The following is a 24,476-nucleotide window of genomic DNA, read 5'->3' as shown; positions in this document are numbered from 1 at the left end:
GTTGAATTTTATTATTCGTCTCTACTTCGTTCCTTTTTCATTATTCCAATACTCACTGGTACACACCCTCTCCCGTCTTGGTGAGAGAGGGTGATTTCAGTTCTAGATGTTACTTACCAAATCTGAAATTCGCACTCGTGTTTGTATCGTCAGCTCCCATCTTCACATAGTCGATATGCTTGAACTCTGGATCAATGACCGTTTTCAATCCGTCGTTTCCGACAATGTCCCCCTCACCCAAATTGATTCTTCCCTCATTCCAAGATATCCAGAACGGTGTCCACGTGGAACCATTACAGGTGACAAGTGGTGTGATCTCGTGACCGCTGGTGCCCATGCCGTTATTGGTGCACAGTAGAAAATACGGAGGATCACAGTATTTCTTAATTCCAACTCGATACTTTTGCGAGCTGTCACGATCGATGAAGATCTCGTATTTGGGTAGGGGGAGACTTTTCTCAGGATACAGCTCCAGTCTGAAAGCTCCACAAAAGCCCACAGAGAATGTGAATGAACAGTGTCCCCTCATGTCCAGTCCATGGTCATCGGACCACACCAAATCTATTCCGACATCCGAGATGGTCACTGCAGCAAAAAATAATTTGCATTGTTATTTGGAAGTGAAATCTACTGGTAAACAATATTGTAATAGTGTGAAGGGGAGGGGCGTGGGCGAGACATCAGCGGGGCGTGGGCAAGGGCTAGGGAAAAGGATCAGAGTGAATTGAATGCGAGGTGAGCAGAGGTGGTGTGGGTTGGATGCGATGGAGTGCCCGAGGTGAGATGGTGTGGGTGAGGTATAAAGCGTGGTAATACTCTTTGATTTTGGTATCTTGTATTGAAAATGTTTGTATTGACAATTCTAAAACATGACCAGCAATGCCGAGTTTGCTCATGCCTTATGACCATCGCTTAAAACGAATATACATAGAAAACCTCACCCACTCAGCCATCACAGCTGCCACAAATATGGGAGTCTGACAACTGCCCATCTAACACACAACGTTTTCGCAATGTTATGGGAAGTTGTACATTGGTAACGTCATAAAACAACTTTGTCACAACGTTAGTATTACCTCATTTTATAACGACTAAACATTGGAGTGGATTTCTGCTTTGTTCACTACTGGGAAAACTATTCAACTGTTAACGTTAAATAGAATGTTAAGACAGCGTGAAATACGTTAGCATCAAATAACTTTAACATTGTGAGGACGTGAAAATGACGTATCACAACGCCACGTCACCACCGTGTGACAACGTATATGGGAGTCCACAGACAACGTGACAACGTTATGACAACGTGAAATTGTCAGCTGGGTGGCAGCCAAGATTATGTACCTTGTGTACCCATCTGTCATTAGAAAATAGGCACGACCCATATAGCCTGAGGCTTAGATTACACAATTCCAAATGCTCCTCTCTTTTTTTCTAACGAGATATCTTAACATATATAATAATGTGCCATCATTCCCTACCTTCTTGAGACTTTGTATAAAAATGCAAAAGTCATTCCCGTTTCCTTTTTATTACATTTGACAGAGGTAATTGAATTTTGAATTGTGTGTTGAAGTAGATCATTCGTGCAACTTCGCTGTAGGATTTCCATTCCGTTTTTCAAAAAACTAACATTCGTATACTAGTACTTTACTGACGAACTGTACATTACACAATGCATACGGTATATGGACCTTAATTGGATTTCACCAGACTTGGATTGTAACTTTAACAATCACTTTAGCTTGAGGGTGTTTCGTGTAAAGGGCATTCAACATCTGTTCTACGCACGCTGTGTACCGGATGTTGCAACTGTAGTGGGATCAACTCCCGCAGTCAAGGTTGTAGTTGTTTGACTTGTAGCAGCTGCAGTAGTGGTTGTTGCAGTTGTTGTTGTTGCTGAAGTAAATTAGGAACAGAAATCGTCACGCTGTACATAGTGTAATCGGATATCCCTACTCCGGACTTAAAGAAGACATTCAAAATTTGACAACTTGGAGTTACAACTTCTAATACCATTTATTGTGTTAAGACAGAATTTGAGATTGAGGCCAAAGAGCATGACCCAGTGATTCTGACCCGTACTAAGCTGACATACGAGTGTCCGGGGTGCCATTCAGAAAGGCGTGAAGAAGTGGCTTCTTCCACTGGGAAATCCAACTAGCATCTGCTGCAATCAGGTAATTAACGTTTTCTCGACATTTTGATTGGACACACTTCTACACTGCATTGTCCCCAAAGATTTGTCACTGATAGTCAGTGTTCGTAACATACTCACCCTTCTCTCGGCAGGTCATATCTGGGTTGTCAGGTCTGCCACGGCGACGTTCTAAAGTAAAAATGAATGCCTCTGCATCTCCACTTTATACACTGGTATTTTGTTCATGGGTCCGAAACACCGACACGCTCCTATTACGACCCTTTTACTGTTGACACATTACTCTAACTCTACTTCTCCTTAAACCATTAAAAAACAAAAGAAAGTATACATATTCAGAACATCTCGAATATGGCACGTTTTCTGGGGAGTCCATGAGACTGTTATCCAGAGTTACAACTATTATCTTAATAATTATAAGAAAAACCTGGATTCGGATCAAACATTGTGTCACGCCCGAGGGACGCAACCGTCTTAGATGTTCAGTTTTAGATGTTACTTACCAAACATATAATTGGCACTGGTGTTTGTATCGTCAGCTCCCATCTTCACATAGTCGATATGCTTGAACTCTGGATCATTGACATGTTTCAATCCGTCGTTTCCGACTAGGTCCCCCCTCACCCAAATTGATCATTCCCTCATTCCAAGATATCCAGAACGGTGTCCACGTGGAACCATTACATGTGACAAGTGGTGTGATCTCGTGACCGCTGGTGCCCATGCCGTTATTGGTGCACAGTAGAAAATACGGAGGATCACAGTATTTCTTAATTCCAACTCGATACTTTTGCGAGCTGTCACGATCGATGAAGATCTCGTATTTGGGTAGGGGGAGACTTTTCTCAGGATACAGCTCCAGTCTGAAAGCTCCACAAAAGCCCACAGAGAATGTGAATGAACAGTGTCCCCTCATGTCAAGTCCATGGTCATCGGACCACACCAAATCTGTTCCGACATCCGAGATGGTCACTGCAGCAACAAATAATTTGCATTGTTATTTGGAAGTGAAATGTATTGGTTAACAGTATTGTAATTGTGTTACAATTGTGTTTTGACAATGGTTAGTTGTCAGGAATGTATTACCATCTTATTTTATCAAGGCATAGAATTATCCGAAAGTATTACGCGTATAATATAACATTTAATCAAAACCAGCGGATTTGTGATGGTCATATTTTTTAACCCTGAATGTCCACCCTGGAGTGCAAATCACCAGGGACGTTATTGTTATTATCATTACCATTATACATACTCCTGTTTAACTTATGTTGATTCACAAGTTGAAACTACATAGTTAACCAGGAATGTGGGAAACCAATTAATAACCAAGAAATGTGCCGTATTTACCAATTTCATTTCATAATAAAGCAAGTGTACCCGTCAATACAAATCACTACAAAGGTATTACTATGGCAGCATAAATGTATGCGGCAGTACAAATTCAGAAGTATTTATAATGCAAGAGCAGTGGTTTTAGTAATGAAGGCAATGTTTGTAGATGTCACCTCTCAGCCACACTAATCCAACTTGCAACTAAGACTCGGCAGGTATGATCACCACACAATTCTGGTTTTCTGGTGACTTGAGATATAAGGTGAAACGACAGGCAATAACAAGCTCCCGTCATATACACAAATACAAGTTTCTAGACATCAGAAGATGGTTCTAGTACATTGCAGCACTTAGTCTTTTTGCCGTTCGCTTTGATGACAGAAAATTCCAAAGCCAGATATAAGGACGTTTGCCAATTGCATCCTGTCCAAAGGTCATGATTTTGGAAGAGACCCTCTATTTTAGTCGACGGTTGTTTATTTGGTACATATCATTACCTTGTGTTGACCAAAAGTACTGACCAATGAAGCTTTGTGCTGAGGAGTTTGTTGGTAATAACATTATGGATTAAGTGGCAAACAGAAAAGGAATGAACGAATCGCCCTGAAACATTCCTCTTCCGTTAGACTGGTTCTGAAGTCAGCACCTAACACAGTGAATTCATCTCAAATTGAGTTGATCAGCAATTCTGTACAGACTTAAGTGAAACAAGTAACCGCTCAGGAAGGTCAATACATTTAGGTTACTTCAAAATCCTTTCGAGAGGTGCAGAATCCAAAGCTATTTGGCACTGCGCTTGGTTAACACTCATTTCTGTCGAGCACCACTGGACCATCAACAAAATCAACATTGACATTGAAATTGGGTTCAACATCCTTGGCTCTATTACAGAAACTCCGGAATGCCTTGTTTGGATTATGAGTATTGACATGCTCCACAAGAGGGTCATCAGATAAATAAATGGCACGGCACACTCCTGATCTGCGTGAAGATATCAGGGTGTACCAAACCATGGACACCGATAACAGTGGGGAGTCGGGCAACTTTGTACTTGGGATGCAGACAAGAGATTTTGAAGGCCAGTTCCACATATTTAGCATGCTTTTCCTGAATCTTGGCAATCACGTTGTTGTCAAAAGGGGGACAGAAAAGTAGATCACATTAATACAATCTTCTTCATGATGTTCATTTATCTCAAGCTGAGGGGCTTTGGGGTAGCCTAGTGGTTAATGCGTCGGCTCGTCACGCCGAAGACCCGGGTTCGAATCCCCACATGGGTACAATGTGTGAAGCCCATTTCTGGTGTGATGTTTCTGGAATATTGCTAAAAGCGGCGTAAAACCAAACTCAGTCAGTCAGTCAGTATCTCAAGTTGAGGCAACGAGTAGCTCAGTAGATACAATGAAGAATCCATTCATGATTGACAGAGTGAATCCAGCACATTATCTGCTCACACTGGTTCGAGGATGGAAGGTGAGCTGGACATACACTCAACCGAATAAATAACTTGACACTCGTTAAATTGAATCACACAGTGTGCATTGATAGAAATATATATATACATGGAAAGAAGAGTTGCATCAACCCATATTTTGACAGACAGACAGTATTCAGTACTATTGGCCAACTGGCCCATGTTACAAATGTTGTCACAACATTTTTGTTGTCACGTGGTAAGAGAATAGAAAAACTATATTTAAACACTGTTTCAAACATTCTTGGAGAATACACATTTCAGAAATTTGGCTATGGCTTTAACGGTACATCTATTTTTGAATTCAACAAATTCATCAGTTACATACATATTTGCCATCGAGAAATCTTAAATATTTTATTCTCAAATAATTAAATTATGGACATTGTAGTAAAATATGGAATTCATCCTGAACTTGTCCGCTGTTATAATGGTTACATAAAGTGTGCTGTCTCTCAGCATCCTTGTTTCGTCTAGTTGCATTCACATTCAAATTATGTAGGGAAATTCAGAATTTATAAAAAAAATACCTTCAGTAACGTCTTATCGCGAAACAGGTATGCAATATACGCTTCAGGGTAGAGTCCTAATTTTACAAGACCATAATTAATAAAAAATGTGACGCTTGTACATTGCCTTGCCAATTTGGGACATAAATATCTACTTGTCTTTGCTTGACACATACAAGAACAGGTTTTCATCTCCAACGTTTTGGTATAACCATTCGTGTGAATACCCACAGGCAAAAAGTAAAAGATGGATAATTGAAACGTAGTTATCTGCCCCTACTGACAAGACGTGTGTGTGTACACGCTCTCGCTAAGCCACCCGACAAAAGCCAAACCAAAAGCTGTGAGTAGCACCTGACAGGACATATTGGTTTATTAAAGTGTTGTAAAGTCACCGTTACCGATGGGAATATCCCTTGACGTTTGGAGAGCGAGAATAGGAAATTTCTCACACCCACATGGGACCCGGCAGGTCGGCTATGTCAGCCCGTACACCCCGTACACGGAATGGCCGTGGTATGTTGACGTGGGCTGTCGACTCCTAGCTACATATGTGCTGCTTAGCTCCATATACAATGCAGGTTTCACTGTTGTGTCTACCTGGTCTAATATCCTACTCTCGGGGGATGTTGAACTAAACCCGGGTCCCACCGGCAAGGCTAGTCATGTTAGTGAAAGCGACTTTGAAGCCATGAAAAACGATCTTCAACAGGAGATTCGTGAAATGAATAACGAACTTACTCGTGACATTAGGGACATAAAAAGTCAAACTAGGAAACTAAGTAGTACCGTAAACGACATAAAGCGTAACATTCAGGATATACAGGGGGAACAATCTGTCCTCCGTTTAGATGTAGAAGCTGTTAGTGACCGTTTGGACAAACTTGAGTGTAATTCTTCTCGCCAGAGTGGCTCTGGTCAGAGTGATGTGACAGACTTGCAAAGTGAAGTTGAAAAATTAGAACAATATAGTAGGCGGAATAACGTTTTGCTATATGGTGTGTCCGAAAAACCTGAAGAAGTTCGCAGTGATTTGAGAGCCTTGTCATGTGAGATTCTGAATGATTGTTTGAACTCGGACAGTGTCCGGCTGTCTCCACAGGAAATTGCTGAAGCTCCTAGGATCGGACGTCGGTCACCAGAAGGTAAACGTAGCAGGCCAATCATAATCAAATTCTTTACCTCGGACTGTAAAATACGTTCTCTCGGACCACGGAACAGACTGAGGAGTAAAGGCTATGGGATCGCCAGTGACCTGACTCACAGACAGACGATAATACTTCAAGATCTACGAGCACAGAACAAACGTGGCTACTTCAGGAACGGCGAGCTGATAGTAACGGAGAACACGGACACCTCGAACGCAGGCACATCTAGCTCCAGTGCAGCGGAAACTCCTCATGTAAACACACCTTCCACAAGTACATAGGGGTGTGGTCACGCCCAGCTACACAACCCTACGACGTTGTGCTTAAGCAAACAATTTCTTTTTTGGAATATCTCTTGTTTCCTCAATAAACTTTCAGATACATGCTTTACCGACTACATCGCTGACTCAGATAATATCGGACATCCAGAAACATGGACTGTTGATTATGATTATGACCATATTTTCCATAAACACATATCTTACAATATCAACGCTCTTAAAACAGCTATAAGAGGAAGACCGTCAGGAGGTATAACTGTTCTTGTGAAAAAGTCACTTAATATTTATGTGAAAACTTCTAAAATCACAGAGAATGCTGTATTCTTGTTATTTGACAAGACCGCCTTTTCACTGGATAAAGACGTCCTATATGCCAGCGTATATGTAAATCCAAGTGGCTCTACCTGGTATACACACAAACAGATTAAGTGTGGTATCACACTATTCTATAACTCACTTGTTGAAGTACTCGGATCTATAAATAAAGATGTGCATGTGATTGTTGGTGGCGACTTGAATGCTCGAACGGGAACACTATCCGATGTCATCGATAATGATATCTCTGATATTTTAGGGGATGAGGATATGTCGTCGTTGAAGGATAGTGTGAACATTGAAAGGTCATCGTGTGATAATATTATCAACAGTGCTGGTCGTGTTCTGGTAAATATGTGTGCTTCTCTTAATATATGTCCATCCTAAACGGCCGTTGTGGTGCAGATTCCAGTATCGGCGACTTTACGTTAATTAATCAGAGTGGATCTAGTGTAATCGATTATATTATTGTATCTAATAGCCTATTTCCATATTGTAAACATTTTGAAGTTGTTTCACGAGCCGAGTCATGCCATCTACCGTTAACGTGCTCATTTCAGTCACGTGATCCTGCCACCGACGACAGAGCTGAAGGAGCACGTGCAATACGTGTGACGGACCGCTATGTATGGGACATAGAGTATCTCCAACAGTTCAGGGAGACCTTGTTGTTACCTGCTGTTGTTGACATATTTGAGAAATGTACACTACTCGTTGAAGACATTGATGAGGTTGTCACTCAGTTTACAGAAGCGGTATGTGAAGCAGCCGGTAGTATGAAGCGCCATAACAAGATTAGACTCATACAACCCGAACCATGGTTTGATGCGGAATGTAGATTCCATAGATCACAAAGGGAACGACTTCTTAAAGTATTTCGTCGTCGCAAAAATGATGTTCATCTAAATAATTATATTAAAGCCCGGAATGCATACACATCTCTACTTATTATGAACTTGTGAGCAATAAAATTTCAACATATCTCCATGACAGTAAATCATTTTGGTCTACATTAAAAGGGCTGTCCTATACTGCTTATATTCGTGTTCCTAATATAACCATTGTTGAATGGGCTGATCATTTCAAAAACCTTTTTATATCAGAGGATGTCACTACTGAAGACGCCAATGTTAACAACGAAACTGACTCTGAAAATTGTGATGATATGACACGCTCCATTTTAGACTCTCCTATAACACAAGAGGAAATTTTAACCGCCATTGAAGGACTGAAGTGTGGCAAATCCTCAGGTACTGATTTATTAATTCCTGAATTTTCAAATATACAACAGACATTCTGGTACCATATCTTACAGTGCTTTTCAATGTCATGTTTGAACATGCTTACTTTCCAGAATCATGGTCGGAGGCTGTCATTGTTCCTTTATATAAGAAAGGTGATATACACTCTCCATCTAACTATAGAGGTATTTCTCTTCTTAGTGTATTTAGCAAGCTTTATGTGTCTATACTAAACAGGAGGTTAACGTATTGGTGTGAAGCATATGGTAAAATTGCAGAGTCACAGGCTGGTTTCCGTCATGATTACTCCACCATTGATAATATCTTTACCCTCCAGTCTATTATCCAGAGGTACCTTAGTAAGCAAAAGGTTAAACTTTATTGTGTGTTCGTGGATTTTGCTAAGGCATTCGACAGTGTAAGTCGTTTGAAATTATGGTCAGTTTTGAAATCTAGAGGTGTTTCCCCCAAAATGGTTAACTCTATACAGTCCATCTATTCATCCGTTAAGGCTAGCGTAAAATTTAATAATGTGTTGTCAGGATTTTTCCCTTGTTCACGTGGTGTTCGTCAGGGCTGTGTCCTTAGCCCTCTGTTGTTTTCGATTTTTATCAACGAGTTGGCTGTTGAGGTAGAACGAAGTTCAGGTCCAGGTATTCAATTACATCCTGATGTTATTCAAATATTTATTCTTCTTTTTGCGGATGACATCGCACTTATATCTGATACTATTGGAGGGCTACAGAAGCGCATCGATGTTTTAGAAAAGTTTTGTATAGAATACGGTCTTGAGGTCAATTTGGATAAGACAAAAGTTGTCGTTTTTCAGAAAGGTGGTATTTTATCAAAAAGAGAAAGTTGGTTTTATAATGGAAGGAAGTTGGAAGCGGTAACTTCATATAAGTATCTAGGTATAACATTCACAAGGGGCTTGTCTTGGTCTAGTCATTGTTCTAATGCAGCTTTGCAAGGTAAAAAGGCTTTATTTGGTGTTCTTAAAAATATAAGTAAGCTTGGTAATATATCTCATGAATTATACTTTAAGATATTTGATATGAAAATAGCTCCTATTCTGCTGTATGGTGCCGAGGTCTGGGGATTCTGTCAGAATGATTATGTTGAATCTGTGCACACATTGGCTTGCAAACGGTTTTTAGGCGTTAAGATCTCTACAACTAATAATATAGCTCGTGGTGAATGTGGGCGGTATCCCCTATATATCCTAGCATATAAAAGGGTAATAAAGTATTGGTTAAAATTATTGAGTATGTCTGATTCTCGTCATCCCAAAAATGTTATCATATGATGTTAATGGCTTTAGATCATAATAAAGTTAATTGGGCGTCGAAGTGTCGAGATCTGCTGTACAGTTTGGGTTTTGGTTTTGTTTGGGAACAGCAATCTGTTATTTCTCCTACCTCGTTTTTATCTGAATTTGTGAGTCGACTTAAATGTATTCATGAACAGAATTGGTATAGTTCACTTCAAAATGGCAGCAAATCTATGTTTTATTCTTACTTCAAAATATCATTGTCCAGGGAATTGTATTTAAATGTGATTAACATTAAAAAGTTTAGAGTAGCACTCGCTCAGTTTAGATGTTTTTCACATCAGTTACGTATAGAAACTGGAAGGTATTATAATATAGATAGAAATGATAGATTATGTTTACAGTGCGATGAAGGTTATATTGAGGATGAATACCATCTTCTCCTCGTGTGTTCCAAATTCCAACAGCTCCGCTTGAACCATTTACCTAAAACCTATTGTATCAATCCAAGTAAAGCCAAATTCAAACTCCTCATGTCATCATCAGATTGTAAACTTATAAATAACTTAGCTAGCTTTATCTATCATGCAATGTATCTAAGATGTTAAAATTATCAATCTATACTGTACACACCATGTTTTGCCATGTAAATGTAACCTATGTAGTTATGGGCCGATGGCCTACACTTCTGTAATAAAGACAGCTTGAATTGAAAGTTAACTTTGAATCCATCAGGTTTCCGCAAGGTTTCAGTTATTAAGACTCCAACAGGTTTCCGCAGAGTTTCAGTTACCAACAATCCGACATAGTTTCCGCATAGTTTCAGTTACCGGTTTCAATTTCAGGTTCACAGGTTTTCATATGCGTTTCAAAGAGCTAAATGTAAACATTCTTCTTTATTCATATCATAAACTCTTGTTAAAAACAATATAAGCAATTTGTTATTATCATGACATTTACTTAAAGAAAAACAGAATGTATAATAAGATTCATTTTTTTATTTTCTCAACATGAATATGAATTAGCATTTAAGGCAAATAAAGATCATACATATAACTAGTAATATAGCACTAAATAGGGCAAAACATTTTGGCATAACTCAGTCCAGTTTAAGAAATCATATATCATTTATAACAAAGTAGTAATTGTTCATCAGTTAAACTTTCATTCACTTATTATCTTGAAATAGCATGTTAGATATGAAATTTATTTCTAAAATCATGCTAATGGTGAAAAATAACAATAACATACAACTTAACACAGTAATAAAACATAGCTGCATCGGACATTTGGCATTCAGCCACACACTATCTCCAAACATCCACTATGATATACATCATACAATAACACAACATAGAGCTTACAATACAAAAATAAAATAAAATAAAAATTACATTATGAAATTGAAAATAAATTCAATTAAATTGCAAGAGATGGTCAGTTAGCCCAATAAGGGGCATCCCTGGGCGGAGATCCCTCTGTTACTTTGGTTGGATGCCTCATCCTCGTCCTCATGTTGGCCTTGACGAGAGCAGTGGAGGTGTAGATTCTTTCCAAGTCCAGTGTCGTCGTGTATGCCCTAAGCTTGCTGGACTCCCAGACAAAGGGGGCGGAATGCAACTAATTGACGTCATCTTCGTCACTCACGACTGTATGTTTACACCATTAAGTCTTTGAGGTGTATTTAGAAGTGAATAATACAAGACATGAATGTTTACGGATGTCAACTCTGAAACATGTTTTCACATAATAAAGGAGTTGACATCCATAAACCTTGTCTCTACATTATTGGAAATTATTTACTATTTATAATGAAAGTCACTACAGATAGGTCAAAATTACCTTCACATGTTCCTGTTGACCATCTTTGGTCATTCTTTATAAAGTCTCCACACTCATCATCAGCTTTGCTGAAAAAAATAAACAATAACACGTTACTGTTTTTTGCATTTCCCCATTCATTCATTCGAGTTTTAAAAAAAACACCAAACAATTGCAGCGACATTTATACCAACAAGCAAACTACAGATTTATCACTTTAGGTTATGCAATCAGTAACTGAACGGCCTGACATAAACATCCTGATGAATGAAGTTTAGTTATCTCATGTGACATAACCTTGGAGTAATTACGGTATTGTAAAATCAAGGGGTCAGTTTGACTGCAATTTCATACAGGTGTGAAGTTAAGATATATTTGGTCCAATTTGAAATCATGATTAAGTTAACGGTTATTCAAATCCATTTGCAAATGCAACTTTAGTATGGTTCATTTTGTGAAAATGTATCTAGGGAAGCATAATAATAAAATATTCAAAGTGAAATTATGTCTATGTTTCGTAGTACCATAAACACATACCTTCAGTAAGAGAGGGTGATCATTTCCTCCAGGAGTAGTCGTGACACATGTTTCCTCACAACAGCCTAAATGAATAAAACAAATCCATTAATATATAATCTATTTGCTGTATTTTTCAAAATTGTAGTATATTTTTAGATAGACACTTATTTTACTTCACCAACCTTTGAAAATAGTTCGAGCAAAACTGTTTATACAGTCATGGGACTTAAATATACGTCAGTCGGCAAAATTCTCATAGACTTGCATGCTATTTTAGTGTAGCTGTGTAATTTTCATTAATTCAGTTTTCAATATTTGGTTGTCAAATTTTGCAGGTCGTTAGGAAATCATCTTGGTCACAGATACATAATTTTCCGCATTGTAGTTACATGAGCAACATATATACAACATTTCGTATTCTTTCCCCATAGACCGCCATGTTAAAAATTGCCATAACCATGACACGCACTGAATTTAAAATAAAACGGAAATTATGTCTTTGTAGCTGAGATAATTCATGACCCATGTGCAAAATATAAACAATATCAAACGGATATTAAATTCAAGACATATATCTAGCTGCACCAAATTAACATGTAAGTCGAATAATGCATAGTGACGAATACCTGGCCAGTGGCTGTAATTCGATAGATTCGACAATAAATTTATGGAATGCCCTACCAAATTTCAAAAGCGTCATGTAATCTCACAGAATTAATAAACCTAATTACAAAAACTGAAAATAAGATTTACTTTGACCTTAATTATGGCACTCGTTTTTGCCAAATCGTTCACTGTCGCCTCAGGCTCGGATGTAGCGACCTAAACGCCGATAAGTATAACAGACATTAAAAAGACAGCCCTTGTTGTTCTTGTGGACATCAGAGTGAAAACGCCCTACACTATTTCCTCACTTGCCGTAACTATACTCGGATAAGACTTAATATGTATTTGTACACTACCGGTTATAACCTGGATACCATTCTTAAGGGAAACAGAGAACTTACTCCCTGTGTAAACCAGAAAATAGTTTAATCCGTCCACGATTATATCACCAAGACACAACGCTTTAAATTTTCTCAGGAAAATAATTATATTTACTCAACAACCTTCTCATGATTGATTTATATTTCTACAATGGCTTGTGAGACACACACAACTGTAACTCTTTAACTTATGACTACTTAGAGAATAGTTGTATTTCATGTAATCTGTATATATTTATACATTTTAAAAATATTATATTTATGCAATGGTCAGTAACGATGACGTCTAATCCTCCATTTTCATGTTGTATTATATGTTGCATGGGAGCGGTGTTAACATAAGCAGTAATGCTTGTTCACCAATCCCAATTAATCTTCATGAATAAAAATATGTTTAAATCAATTCGATAGATTAGCTTGTTTACCAATCCGGATTTCTGTACGTAAAGTAAATAATTCATAAAACGTTATTTGACAACAAAATAAATTGGTCTTACCTGACAGGGTTGTGGTACTGCGAGTTTTTCACAGCCATTTCCATCTTTCTTTTCCTGGTACCGAATTCTCTCTTCCAGTGCTTTCAGGGAAACTGAGGCGGCTATGAAAATGGCGTCTCGCAAAGACCCACGGGAAACACTTTGTTGTTGTTTTTTAATCTAAATCTAACATTACAGTTTGACAATATCTTTCCGCGTTATACAACAAAATAAACATACACTATACACCTAAAATGTCAGCTGTGTGTTTTTATAATGATTTAGGTAGTCTCGCGTGGACGTGATCCGGTCGCCATTGTTTTATTTGTTTTCATTGCCGACATCAAATGAGACCGTGTAAGATGGAAATGAGCAGATTGAATGTGAGTACCCAAAGTGACAACAGTGGGCTGTTATGGGCTTAAGGGTCTTTTCATCGCATAATGGGCACTAATTGCTCCTCCTCAGTGTCAAGCATTAACATGTAGGCCTAGAGATAATTAACAGTGAATAAATCTGAAAACATATTCACGTTACTTTAAAAGTCCTGGGTGCCGTTCCACTAACCGATCTTATCTAAGATCAATCTTAGCAAGTTACGCCAATTTTACATTCGTCGTAGCTAAAAGTTACACCCGTTCCACTAACCGATTTTAGGCCGATTGTAGCCGGTCCCGATCTTACGATCCGATCCAAACTTAGATCGAGACTCTTTCGTGCGAGAGATAGAGGAATGCGAGGCACGAGTTATCTCCCTTTGCATAGTCTAGCAAATGATGGAAGTAGTTTACGAACCAACTGAATGAGTGAGTGAGTATAGATTTACGCCGCACTCAGCAATAGTCCAGCTATATGGCGGCGGTCTGTAAATAATCTAACTAAGATGCATAGCGTTCACTAACATGAGCGTTCATGTTAGTTAACGCTATGTATCTTAGCTATAAATAATCGAGTCTGGACCAGACAATCCAGTGATCAACAGCATGAGCATCGATCTGCGCAGTTGGGAACCGATGACATGTGTCAACCAAGTCAGCGAGCCTGACCACCCGATCCCGTTAGTGGCCTCTTACGACAAGCATGGGTTACTGAAGTTCAATATTCTAACCTGGGCCTTCATTGGTATTTTTCCAACCAAGCGTAAACGTGAAGAAAAAGGCTGGAGCAAAATATTACGGTAGTGAGCACCTTGGTTTCAGGTGCAAGTGCGTGTGAACGCTGGGTATGAGGCATAATATAATTATAATAATGCATATTTATAGTGCGCCTATTCCACATCCTGGGGCATGCTCAAAGCGCCATGTACAGATAATTGACACGAGAGCATTTACTGCCGAGGTAATAAACTGAGAACAGATTGTAAGTCTGGACTTTAAAAATGTCAGTTGTGTCAGAGCTTTTAATATGTGCCTGAATAACACGCGGTCTGCCTTTAGAACCCCCCACCAAATATGCGCAGTGAAATCAAACATATTTGTATCTTTTTGCTTCAGAACATTGTTCACTTCACGGCTGTCCCTATTCTTAACCATGACTTTGCAATATTGTTGTACAATACAAATGTGTTACACGGACTCGCTCGGTTGTGTTCCCATGACGACAGTGGTCAGACTGGCCTGACATTTGTAAGGCTTCAATGCAGTGTTTGTTTACATCACAGAAATATACAAATTCATTTCATGGGGGATTTTAGGGGACGCTCACGGTGAAATGCTCGCTCTTATTTTTCACATAGAATAGGAAAGCCACCATTTTGGTTTATCTACGATTGATTTTAGCTATCCTAAGTTGGTCATGAGCAACTTAGACTTTGAATCTTAACTTTACGATTGACTTAGGTAGATGGGTTAGTGGAACGGTATGCCGATCGTAACGTCACGCTAAGATTGGGATTTTATGGGTTTACGATTGGCGTAGGGCTAAGATCGGTTAGTGGAACGGCACCCAGATCGAGCTTCATGAGTCCTACTCATGAGAACTTGTGTTAGTGGCAAATAGGTGATTTTTCAAAACTCTGTCAGGAGTAGGCAATATACGAAAATATTTCTGCTGGACGTAAAACTTCATCATGTAAGTAATTTACCTATTGAGCTCAAAACATGCAAGTGTATTAGATACGCTTATATCATGTTCATTCTTTTCAGTTCTACACCTAGATCTACGTATACTATTCCCATGTATTATCAGTTTACTTATCTAATTTTGCAGTATATATTACTAGTTTATATGTAATGTCAGCTCAACATATCTAAGTGAGTGAGTTTAGTATTACGCCGCACTCAGCAATATTCCAGCTATAAGGCGGTATTGATCCAATTATACCAGTTCATCTTTTTTATCATTTTATAACCATTAAAACAATTATTACATATACTTTACAGTCATAGCTTTGTGTAATAATTTGTGTAATCAATTATTAAACCTCTTAGCCTTACAATGCATTGACACAAGTCACGTATAACACTTCTAAAAGAATCATTGTTTCAATTATTTGATTTACAGATACGTATTGTGGATCCACTGACTTGTTGGAGATTGACAAGAGGCTTGGCTTGGTAATCATTTATAGTTACACCATACCATGCTCCTAATTTCATTAAAGGAAATCTTAAAACAATATTTTTTATTCATCAGCATTTAGTCAAAAACAAGTAAACACTAAATAGATACATAGAATAAATTTCTTTATCTTTGTAAAAAAAAAAATCAATCAAATGTAACAGTGCGTGGATTCCAGTGTAATCATAAGTTGATATGTTTTTCAGTTCCAAGAAAAAGACGTTTCAAGGAAACAAGGAATCCGTCTGGAATGGACGGCAGTTTCTCATCAGGTTAGTCGTCAAAGATACTTCACTTCATAGGTTTCACTTAACGACTTCAGTTTGATCTGTCCCTTTGCTTTCCATCATATATCAATAATAAATATATTTAATTATTGTATATCAGATATGTTGTAACTGTAACTGAAAGTGAATAAGTTGTGTTACACATTTTACAGTTTTTAAATTAAAGTAAAGGTTACATTAAAAAATGATATTTTATGTTATTATATTGCTGTGAATGTTTCCTTAGAGGGTTGATAAAACTAAGAAATACCCACGATTTTTCATTCATGGGAAATGTTAGGTTTTGTATGCTTTTCTCAGTTGAGTTGGTCATTTCAATTTGAATAAGATCACATATATAATCAGGTGTTACATTCGGTGTTTGAACAGGATTCGTATCTATTTAAAATATGTATGTACCGTTTTACCTATGCTTAGATTTCAATTGGCGATTTGGTAGTAGATGTTACCTTGAATATGAGTACAGTAACAGTAATAAATATTACCACAATTTGCTTCAGAATACTGGGTTGGCTAGTATTTTCTGGTACCAATCAATCAAATAAGTGACATGTCCAATGGAAGATACAATATACATGTATACTACAGATCTTTCCTTTGTGATTGTGAAAAAATCTTTGGTTACATCTACAAATTAGTCGTTCTAATTTTATAATTTCATTGTGATCAGATGTACCACTGTGCATGTTTTTGAATATGTATCAATGTGTTACTTTGGCTGCTTTTGTAGTTTTACTAAGCATTGTATGTATTGCATTTGCAGGATGATGCAGAGTCTGTGTGGGATGATGAGGATGGCAACGATGTTGTGCCAGACATCAACCAGGACTCTTCATATTCACCCACAGATCTTAAGTAGAGCATACACCATCTGTTTGCGGTTGTGGACTGGTTCAAGCTTTGTTGTAATCAACTTGGTTATATTTCCCCTTTCTCTGTGTGGCAAAACAAATGTCTCAACTCAGGCTCTGCTTCATATGTACCAGATCAGAGGATTGCTGTCTGCTCACTATGAGTGCAACAGAAGCTTCATGATTGTCAGCAAGTTGCCAAGTCTTTTTATGTGAGATTGTTAGTGTGTATATGTTAAGATACATTGAGGCAGCTTCAAATGTACACTTCATGTATATGTATATGGGCCCATGACCTTTCATACAATAAACATTTGAATGTTAATTTGAAATCTGTTTAATAAATACCACAGCAAATATGTTATGCCTGCACTAGTAGACATCATTTCATCATATTCATAAAATGTTGTAGGGTTTTAACATATTTGTATTTGCATATTCATACAGAATTTGTGTTCTCCAATGTTGGAGATTCCCTTTTGATGTGGCCATACACACACACACATACATTGTTGAGTTCTGTTGAAATGTGAGCTATTCAAAATAATGAAACAGATGAATCATAACAGTGACTGTGTTACTGTGTTTGTTGTTTTTCGTGTAAAATATAATAAATGGTACATTCACAAGTTATGCAGAATGGTAGTGAGTGAGTTACAAAGTCACATCGGCAGCCATATCGTGACTATGAAAGTCGTAACTCTAAATTTGTAAATGTGTACATGAAATAAAAACAAACTTATTTCTTACCTGTCTTTGAAGGACAGTAAAATAACTAGTCTATCACAAATGTACACTAAAAACTGGCATGTAGCCATAAACACTATAACGGTAGAGTATAAAAATGGGCTATAGGTTGCTAACACCTGAAGGTTGATCAATATACTAGGGACTACGGCACGTACAGTACTTTTCCTTCCTGCATGGACCCTAGAAGGATTCTATATATAGAAATTATCTTGCAAATGTAACAGTAAGTAAATATAGTCCCCCAATGGAACAGCACAAAGCTATACTAAGTTTGCCATTTCATCTAAGCTGAAACCAACAGAAACCTAGCGGAAACCTACATTACCCAGTAGCAAATAGGTTTCCGCAATAGCGTAAACTAAGCCATTTTGCTATGAATGTTTCAGCGAACTGAAACTAAATGGAAACGCATAATGATAGTTTCAGTTGTAGAAACTTGACGGAAACCTAGATTTGTTAGTTTCAGTTTTGTAAACTATGCGGAAACTCGCATTGTCTGTTTCCGGATACTGAAACCTAGCGGAAACCTACATTACCCAGTATCCATTAGGTTTCCGCAAGAACGGAAACTCAGTTATTTTTGCTGTGAGGATGTTTGCACCGTTTTAATACATTCATGATACTTAAGGCTCCATCTTTCCGATGCATGCAACGAAATAGGTGCCATTTTACCATCTAAGATATTACATGCTGTCGAAAAAGGGTTATAGTGAAAACGGACCCCAGCGAAAACGGCCAAAACATAATTCCAGAAAACGGCCACCGCCCTCGAGAAAGAGGCCACCGTTGCTAGAGAAAACGGCCTCTTGGCCAAGAGAAAACGGCCATTATATATAACAGAAAACTACATGTATTATATTTTTTTTAATCATCTCTAAATCAATAACAGAATAAGAAGGCAACAACAATGATAACATAGAAATAGCTAAGTTTTAGGTTGTTTATCTACAAGTTGTATTTATGTATTACACTGTTTGCCGCAGAATGCTCGTTTGTTGTTATTGATAATGATTATGATGATACGAGTAGTATGGGGAGTGGAGCGAAAAATGGGCACAGGTGCACCCTGCCTAGGAGTGATTTCTCCCTCTCGAGGTTCCAGAAGAAATCGCGATCCCCTACTGTATCCCCGGATTCGCGTGTATCGGGCTTGCGATATGTGGTACTTCCTCTTCGCCTCCCGAATGGACAAACGACCAGATCGAATCTCGACATGGGCTTCGCGCGATAGCTTGGTTCCTGGCATTGTTCTATACCTATGTACCTGTCTATCTCTAATTGGATCGCACTTCCATCGGCGGCCTGTGTGTGGCTACTTTCGTGGGTTGTGGAAACCGAATTGGAGGCTCCTGTAGACAGGGTGTACCTCTGTGCATGGCTACCTTTTTGTCTTCTGTGGCCGCTGGCAATGGAGGACGAAAAGTGGTCCAACCCAGAAATGTAGTCCACCACCTTATATTTGTAGGCGCTGGGAGCCGAACTGGATTGTTTGGAGCTCCTAGGCAGGGTGCACCTATGCTCGTTTTTCGCTCCACTTCCTATACTACTATAGATGTAATAAAGGGATAAACAGAATAAATAAGAACTCTATCTATCAAATAATAGTATTTCATGTTTTTCTTAAAGAGATATAAGTGGCCGCCGGCTGGCTGATCGGTGTCGTCTCAGGACGCCGACCTTTCGATTTTCCACTAGTCCCAGGACGCCGACCTGCGGTTGCCTTTGAAGGTTAGGTTCTGATTAGGCTTAATTAGGGTTGCGGATAATCTACTCTAGATGTTTGGATAAGGTGAACTCGTCGCACATGTCACTTCCAATTGATTGAAAAGTTTACAATAACACTTAGCAGCTCGCGGCAGTCGTTACTTGGTTGTTGGCGGGTTCACGTACAGAGTCAGCAAGAGAAAACGAGACTGGAAATCTTGGATATGTACTGCAAAAGACTGCAAATGCACAGCATCAACAACGAATGACATCGTCACCATGGTGAAAGATGAACACAATCACCAAACTGTCACGAGTGATATTAAGGTAAGAGTTTAAATTCTTATATATGTATAAATATTATTCCGTGATTGCCACAGTTTTGTCGAATTTTATAACAGTGTTTCAGTAAGATGCTTAATAAATGGAAAGGTTTGGAAACAAATGGTTAATGATTCTTTGTTTCTTTGTTGGACCCAAATTGTTAATAATGATGTGCCGTCTCGCCTTTGGTGCCAGCACAGGAGGTCAGTTATTTTAAAACAAATAGTTAGCTCCACCCCAAAAGGTTGTGTAATAACGGTTTTATTTTGTCCTGTATATTCAGTAACATTAATTAATGTATCTTTTCTTTTTCAGGTAGAGGATCTGTGGCTGGATACCTTGGCAACGATGCCAGATGATAGCCGCTGCCGACAACTCGGAGACTACATGACCAACTTCTGGGTGGAGGGAGATCTGCACACGACGCAATGGAACCACCACTACTCAGATGGGCCAAGAACAAACAACCACCTAGAATGGTGGCATTCCCGCCTGAAGAAATACGTCGGCAAGGCTCATCCAAACATTTTCGAGATTGTGTCGTTCCTGTCACGAGAACAGACCAACACCGAAAACGAGCTGGTCCAGTATGCTGCTGGCCAGAAGCGTCCGTCCAAGAAGAGGAAATACAGGGATTTGGAGCGACGACTGGATGACATCTGTCACCAGCTTGAACAAGGAACACTGTCCGTTAAAATCTGTGAAAAAATGTATGCTATATGAATTTACGATGTATTTATTAAAAATGCTAAAATCTGTCATCTGTTGTCATCTTCTCATTAGGTGCGCTCTCATCCGCATAATCCGGATTATCCTCCTCTAACAGCTTTTTGATCCTGCATTGTCCTCGTAACCCATTATTAATTGGCAAAATGAAACTAGTCTCAGGACGTCGACCTTTATATTTCACTCAACCGTAAAGTTTGGTCGAAAGGTCGGCGTTATGAGCCTGAACCGGCTGATCAGGACCAAGCGTATATGTCAAGACCTCTTTAAACAGCCGACCGGAAAGCGGCAGCCGACCGGAAAGGACTATTTCGGGCTTGCGCCTTCACCCGTCAACAATTATTGAATAAACACGAGATGTTATCATTACTCAGTGGTTGTCAGTAAAAGTATTAGATAAGATGATCAATTAATTCTTTTGTCAACCTGTTTTCTCACTTTCACGTCAGTCAGTAGACAGATAGTAGCGGGGTGATTGGATATTTTGACCTGACTCATGGTGACTCGTGATACAAATTTAAATTCATTAAACATAAAACATTTAAACTATAGATGACAATACAATTTGAAAACAGGATATAGATTGCCTACAACTGAAGGTAGATCACCATACTAGGGATTATGGCAGAACTACAAGACCAAAAGTTGGAATTAGTTAAAAGAGCTTTCTTTATTCACATTTGATGTAATTAAATATTCTACTCTCCTTTCTTCAATATAAACACTGCCTTATTATCTTTTTTTCTCTCTATTATGAAATAATCTTACCTGTAAAATCTACAATCAATCAAATGGTTTGTTCATCATAACTATGGATATCGAAACAACCAATCAATCTTCAAACGTTTAACCGGTATGGATATCGAAACAACCAATCAATCTTCAAACGTTTAACCGCTATGGATATCGAAACAACCAATCAATCTTCAAACGTTTAACCGCTATGGATATCGAAACAACCAATCAATCTTCAAACGTTTAACCACAATGAAGTAAATGTCTATTATTTAGAATATATATATATCCTTTGATCTTGGTGCAACTATGGTGGCCTTTTTCTCTAGGTTCGGAGGCCGTTCTCTCGAGCGCGGTGGCCGTTTTCTCGATTTTTCTCGGGTTCGTTTTCGCTGGGGTCCGTTTTCTCCGCATCCCGTCGAAAAAGACAAGGACTTGTTGTTATAAACATATGTTACCATGAACCAAAGCTAATGGAATCTATTTGAACCTAAATTTAACTTACTATCTGGTTACACTGACCCTCAGATAATAAACTAATGGCAAATCGAGACACAAGAAAACTGTAGTAGCATATTCATGGAAACAAACATGGCAAAAACATGGCTCATTTTGTAGTGTTGATAATTATGTTCGTGTGACATTAACAAGTGCGGTCATTTTCATGATTATGCCATATATCCTCAAGAACTCATCAATATCTGGTGTAACCTCCGGTGGCAGGAATAGCATCCTTAACCCTCCTCCTCATTGACTGTATCAGACTGTGAATTCAACGTTCAGGTATTGTGTTCCATTATTGATGGAGGGGTTGCTACAATACATCAAGGTCTCTCTGGTGTATTCTGCGACCCATAAAGTTACAACCACGTTCTGTGGGAATGAGGACAGCAGGAAGAGTGGCTACCATCTCTTACAGTAGGAATTCACCAACGGGACCTCACGATGCCGTTCTCAATTCAGATCGGTCTGGTCGTCATAAGGTCAGGTTTACAGTCACAGCCGACGCAATCAATGAACTCCCGCCAAACGGTACTTGATCCTGGATAATTCGTTGTGGATATGTAATGTTTCTGCAAGAGCTCAAACACGAGCTTGGCCATCCGTCATAAATATAACTAAATCACCGGTAGATTGCGTAGTGGTGTGTGGTCCCGTGATTAGAGCTTAGGTCACAATTCAGTTGATTTAAGCAACGTTGAGCACGGAGAGCCCTTGTATGGGTGAGTCAGGGTGACCATGATTAGCAACTTAACTCCTGGGAGTTTCTAGAACTTCAGTCCTGCCCACAACGAAGCACATGTCATACATGTGGTCTCACCTTAGGCAAGTGAGTTTGTTCAAAATTGCCTCTGTTCACCCAGCAGAAAATGGGTACCCGGTGGAATAAGTCATGCAACTATAACCTTCTAGCACCTAACAGGCAGCCTGGGTTATTCGGGGTAATAATGTACTGTGATATTCACTGTTAGCGCTATGAGCATACCTAGTGTGGAGTTATAGATGGACACATCATTATTGTTATTTATTACTATCAAATATATTTTGTTTACAGCCAGTACGTTACGCAGAGTTGTCAGATAAACGCTCCGACGCTCCGACACTGCCTGGTAGTGAAATTGTCGACTGCTATGCATATTGGTTTTTCCTTGAAATACTACTGATACCAATACAGCTCACATTTGAGGATGTATTGAATGCCCTTCTCATATTTATGGTGTACTATAATTGCCATCGCGTGGCGCGTAAAAATAGAATTACGTCATGGGCGACGTCGCCCGTTATTTTTGTAGCCAAAATATATTTTACAAAGCGACGTCGCGCAAGACGTCGTCTTTTTTATGCGACGCCGTAGTTCTTTTTTTACGCGCCCCGCGATGGCAATTATAGGGCACCATACATATTGTAACAGTTTCTTGACATTTGTTGGCTCCTCCAGCGATACTGTGCTGTGACATCATCAAATCTTTCATCGTATTTCGTGAACCATGCATGTTCTTTTTCTCGGCAATTATACAACTTTAACGTCTTAGAGTGAGTGAGTTCAGTTTTACGCCGCTTTTAACAATATTCCAGCTATATCACGGCGGTTAACGTCTTAGGAGTATCACTGTCTGTGATATAAAACTGTCATGTCTCTTTAGACAAGTCATATACGGAGAAATCCAAAAAACGTAACTTTCACATTTGGTGTGCTTTGGTAATAACTCTAATTTGTTGAGTTTTGAATAAAAGTATACAAATGTGAATCCTTCAGAATGACACAAATAAACGAATAACACATGTTAATAAAACCTTTCGTTGGTAAATGTAGGAAGTCGTCAACTTACCGCCTGCTATGAGACGTGTGTACACGACCAGGATATACAGGTACAGCACAGCCGCCATCGTCGGTGACATCTCGAGAAGGGATATTCGCAACACTAACACTAGTCAAGTCAAGTCATCCTTTTTGTCATAACAGATCGTTGTGAGCGCCCTCTGACAGCATCCCAGCACCAATGTTCCCCCACTTTGTCCCCAAAGTGTTGGTCGATATCGTCAGAAATATAACATCATACGTGTTTGTTTCTATTGCCGTGCACCCAGCAACATAACAGTTGCAGAGTCAATAGTTAATTACGGCTTTGCTGGACGCATCAGTGGTAGCATGAGTAGAAAGTAGTCACACGCGTGATTTAATCCTCGTAGGGGAAAAAGAAACATGTCCCTATCGGATCTTGTGAAACGTGTTAGTAAGTACTGTACATATAATGTGGTCTTAATAATACCCAATGCGTTGTCTTAAGCACAACCTTTCAGAAAGATATTCCCACACTACCATAAACGCACATGCCATGACGGGCGTCCATACATTATCAAACTCAGAAAGATGCTGGTCCCACGTCATGTAAAAAGCCCATACCGATTGTCTAAGAAGATTGTCGACGTAGTGTTTAATTCATAAAAAGGTTGTCAGTCTTAGTCTCTCAGGATGTCAAAATAAGGTCGTGTGAAGCATGACGGCATA

General features: G+C 38.9%; 1 protein-coding gene across 1 annotated transcript in view; it reads right to left on the bottom strand.

Moving 5' to 3' along the window:
- The window catches only part of LOC124292160, a 28,276-nt gene extending 4,275 nt beyond the window's left edge, over positions 1–24,001 (bottom strand). The window contains exons 1-5 of the mRNA XM_046729209.1: positions 23,797–24,001; positions 2,659–3,127; positions 2,276–2,326; positions 1,789–1,896; positions 118–585 (exon numbers count right to left, since the gene is read on the bottom strand). Of these exons, the coding sequence (XP_046585165.1) occupies positions 118–585; positions 1,789–1,896; positions 2,276–2,326; positions 2,659–2,701 (670 nt within the window). The 5' untranslated portion in view covers positions 2,702–3,127; positions 23,797–24,001. The remainder of the gene's footprint in view (positions 1–117; positions 586–1,788; positions 1,897–2,275; positions 2,327–2,658; positions 3,128–23,796) is intronic.
- Between the last annotated feature and the right edge of the window lie 475 nt (positions 24,002–24,476).

This window comes from Haliotis rubra, unplaced genomic scaffold (assembly GCF_003918875.1).
Source record: "Haliotis rubra isolate DU_JTF1 unplaced genomic scaffold, ASM391887v1 Scf51, whole genome shotgun sequence".
In the NCBI taxonomy this organism is placed as follows: domain Eukaryota; kingdom Metazoa; phylum Mollusca; class Gastropoda; order Lepetellida; family Haliotidae; genus Haliotis; species Haliotis rubra.
The sequence above is the reverse complement of the archived record's forward strand: the minus strand, read 5'-3'. Positions and strand labels throughout refer to the sequence as shown.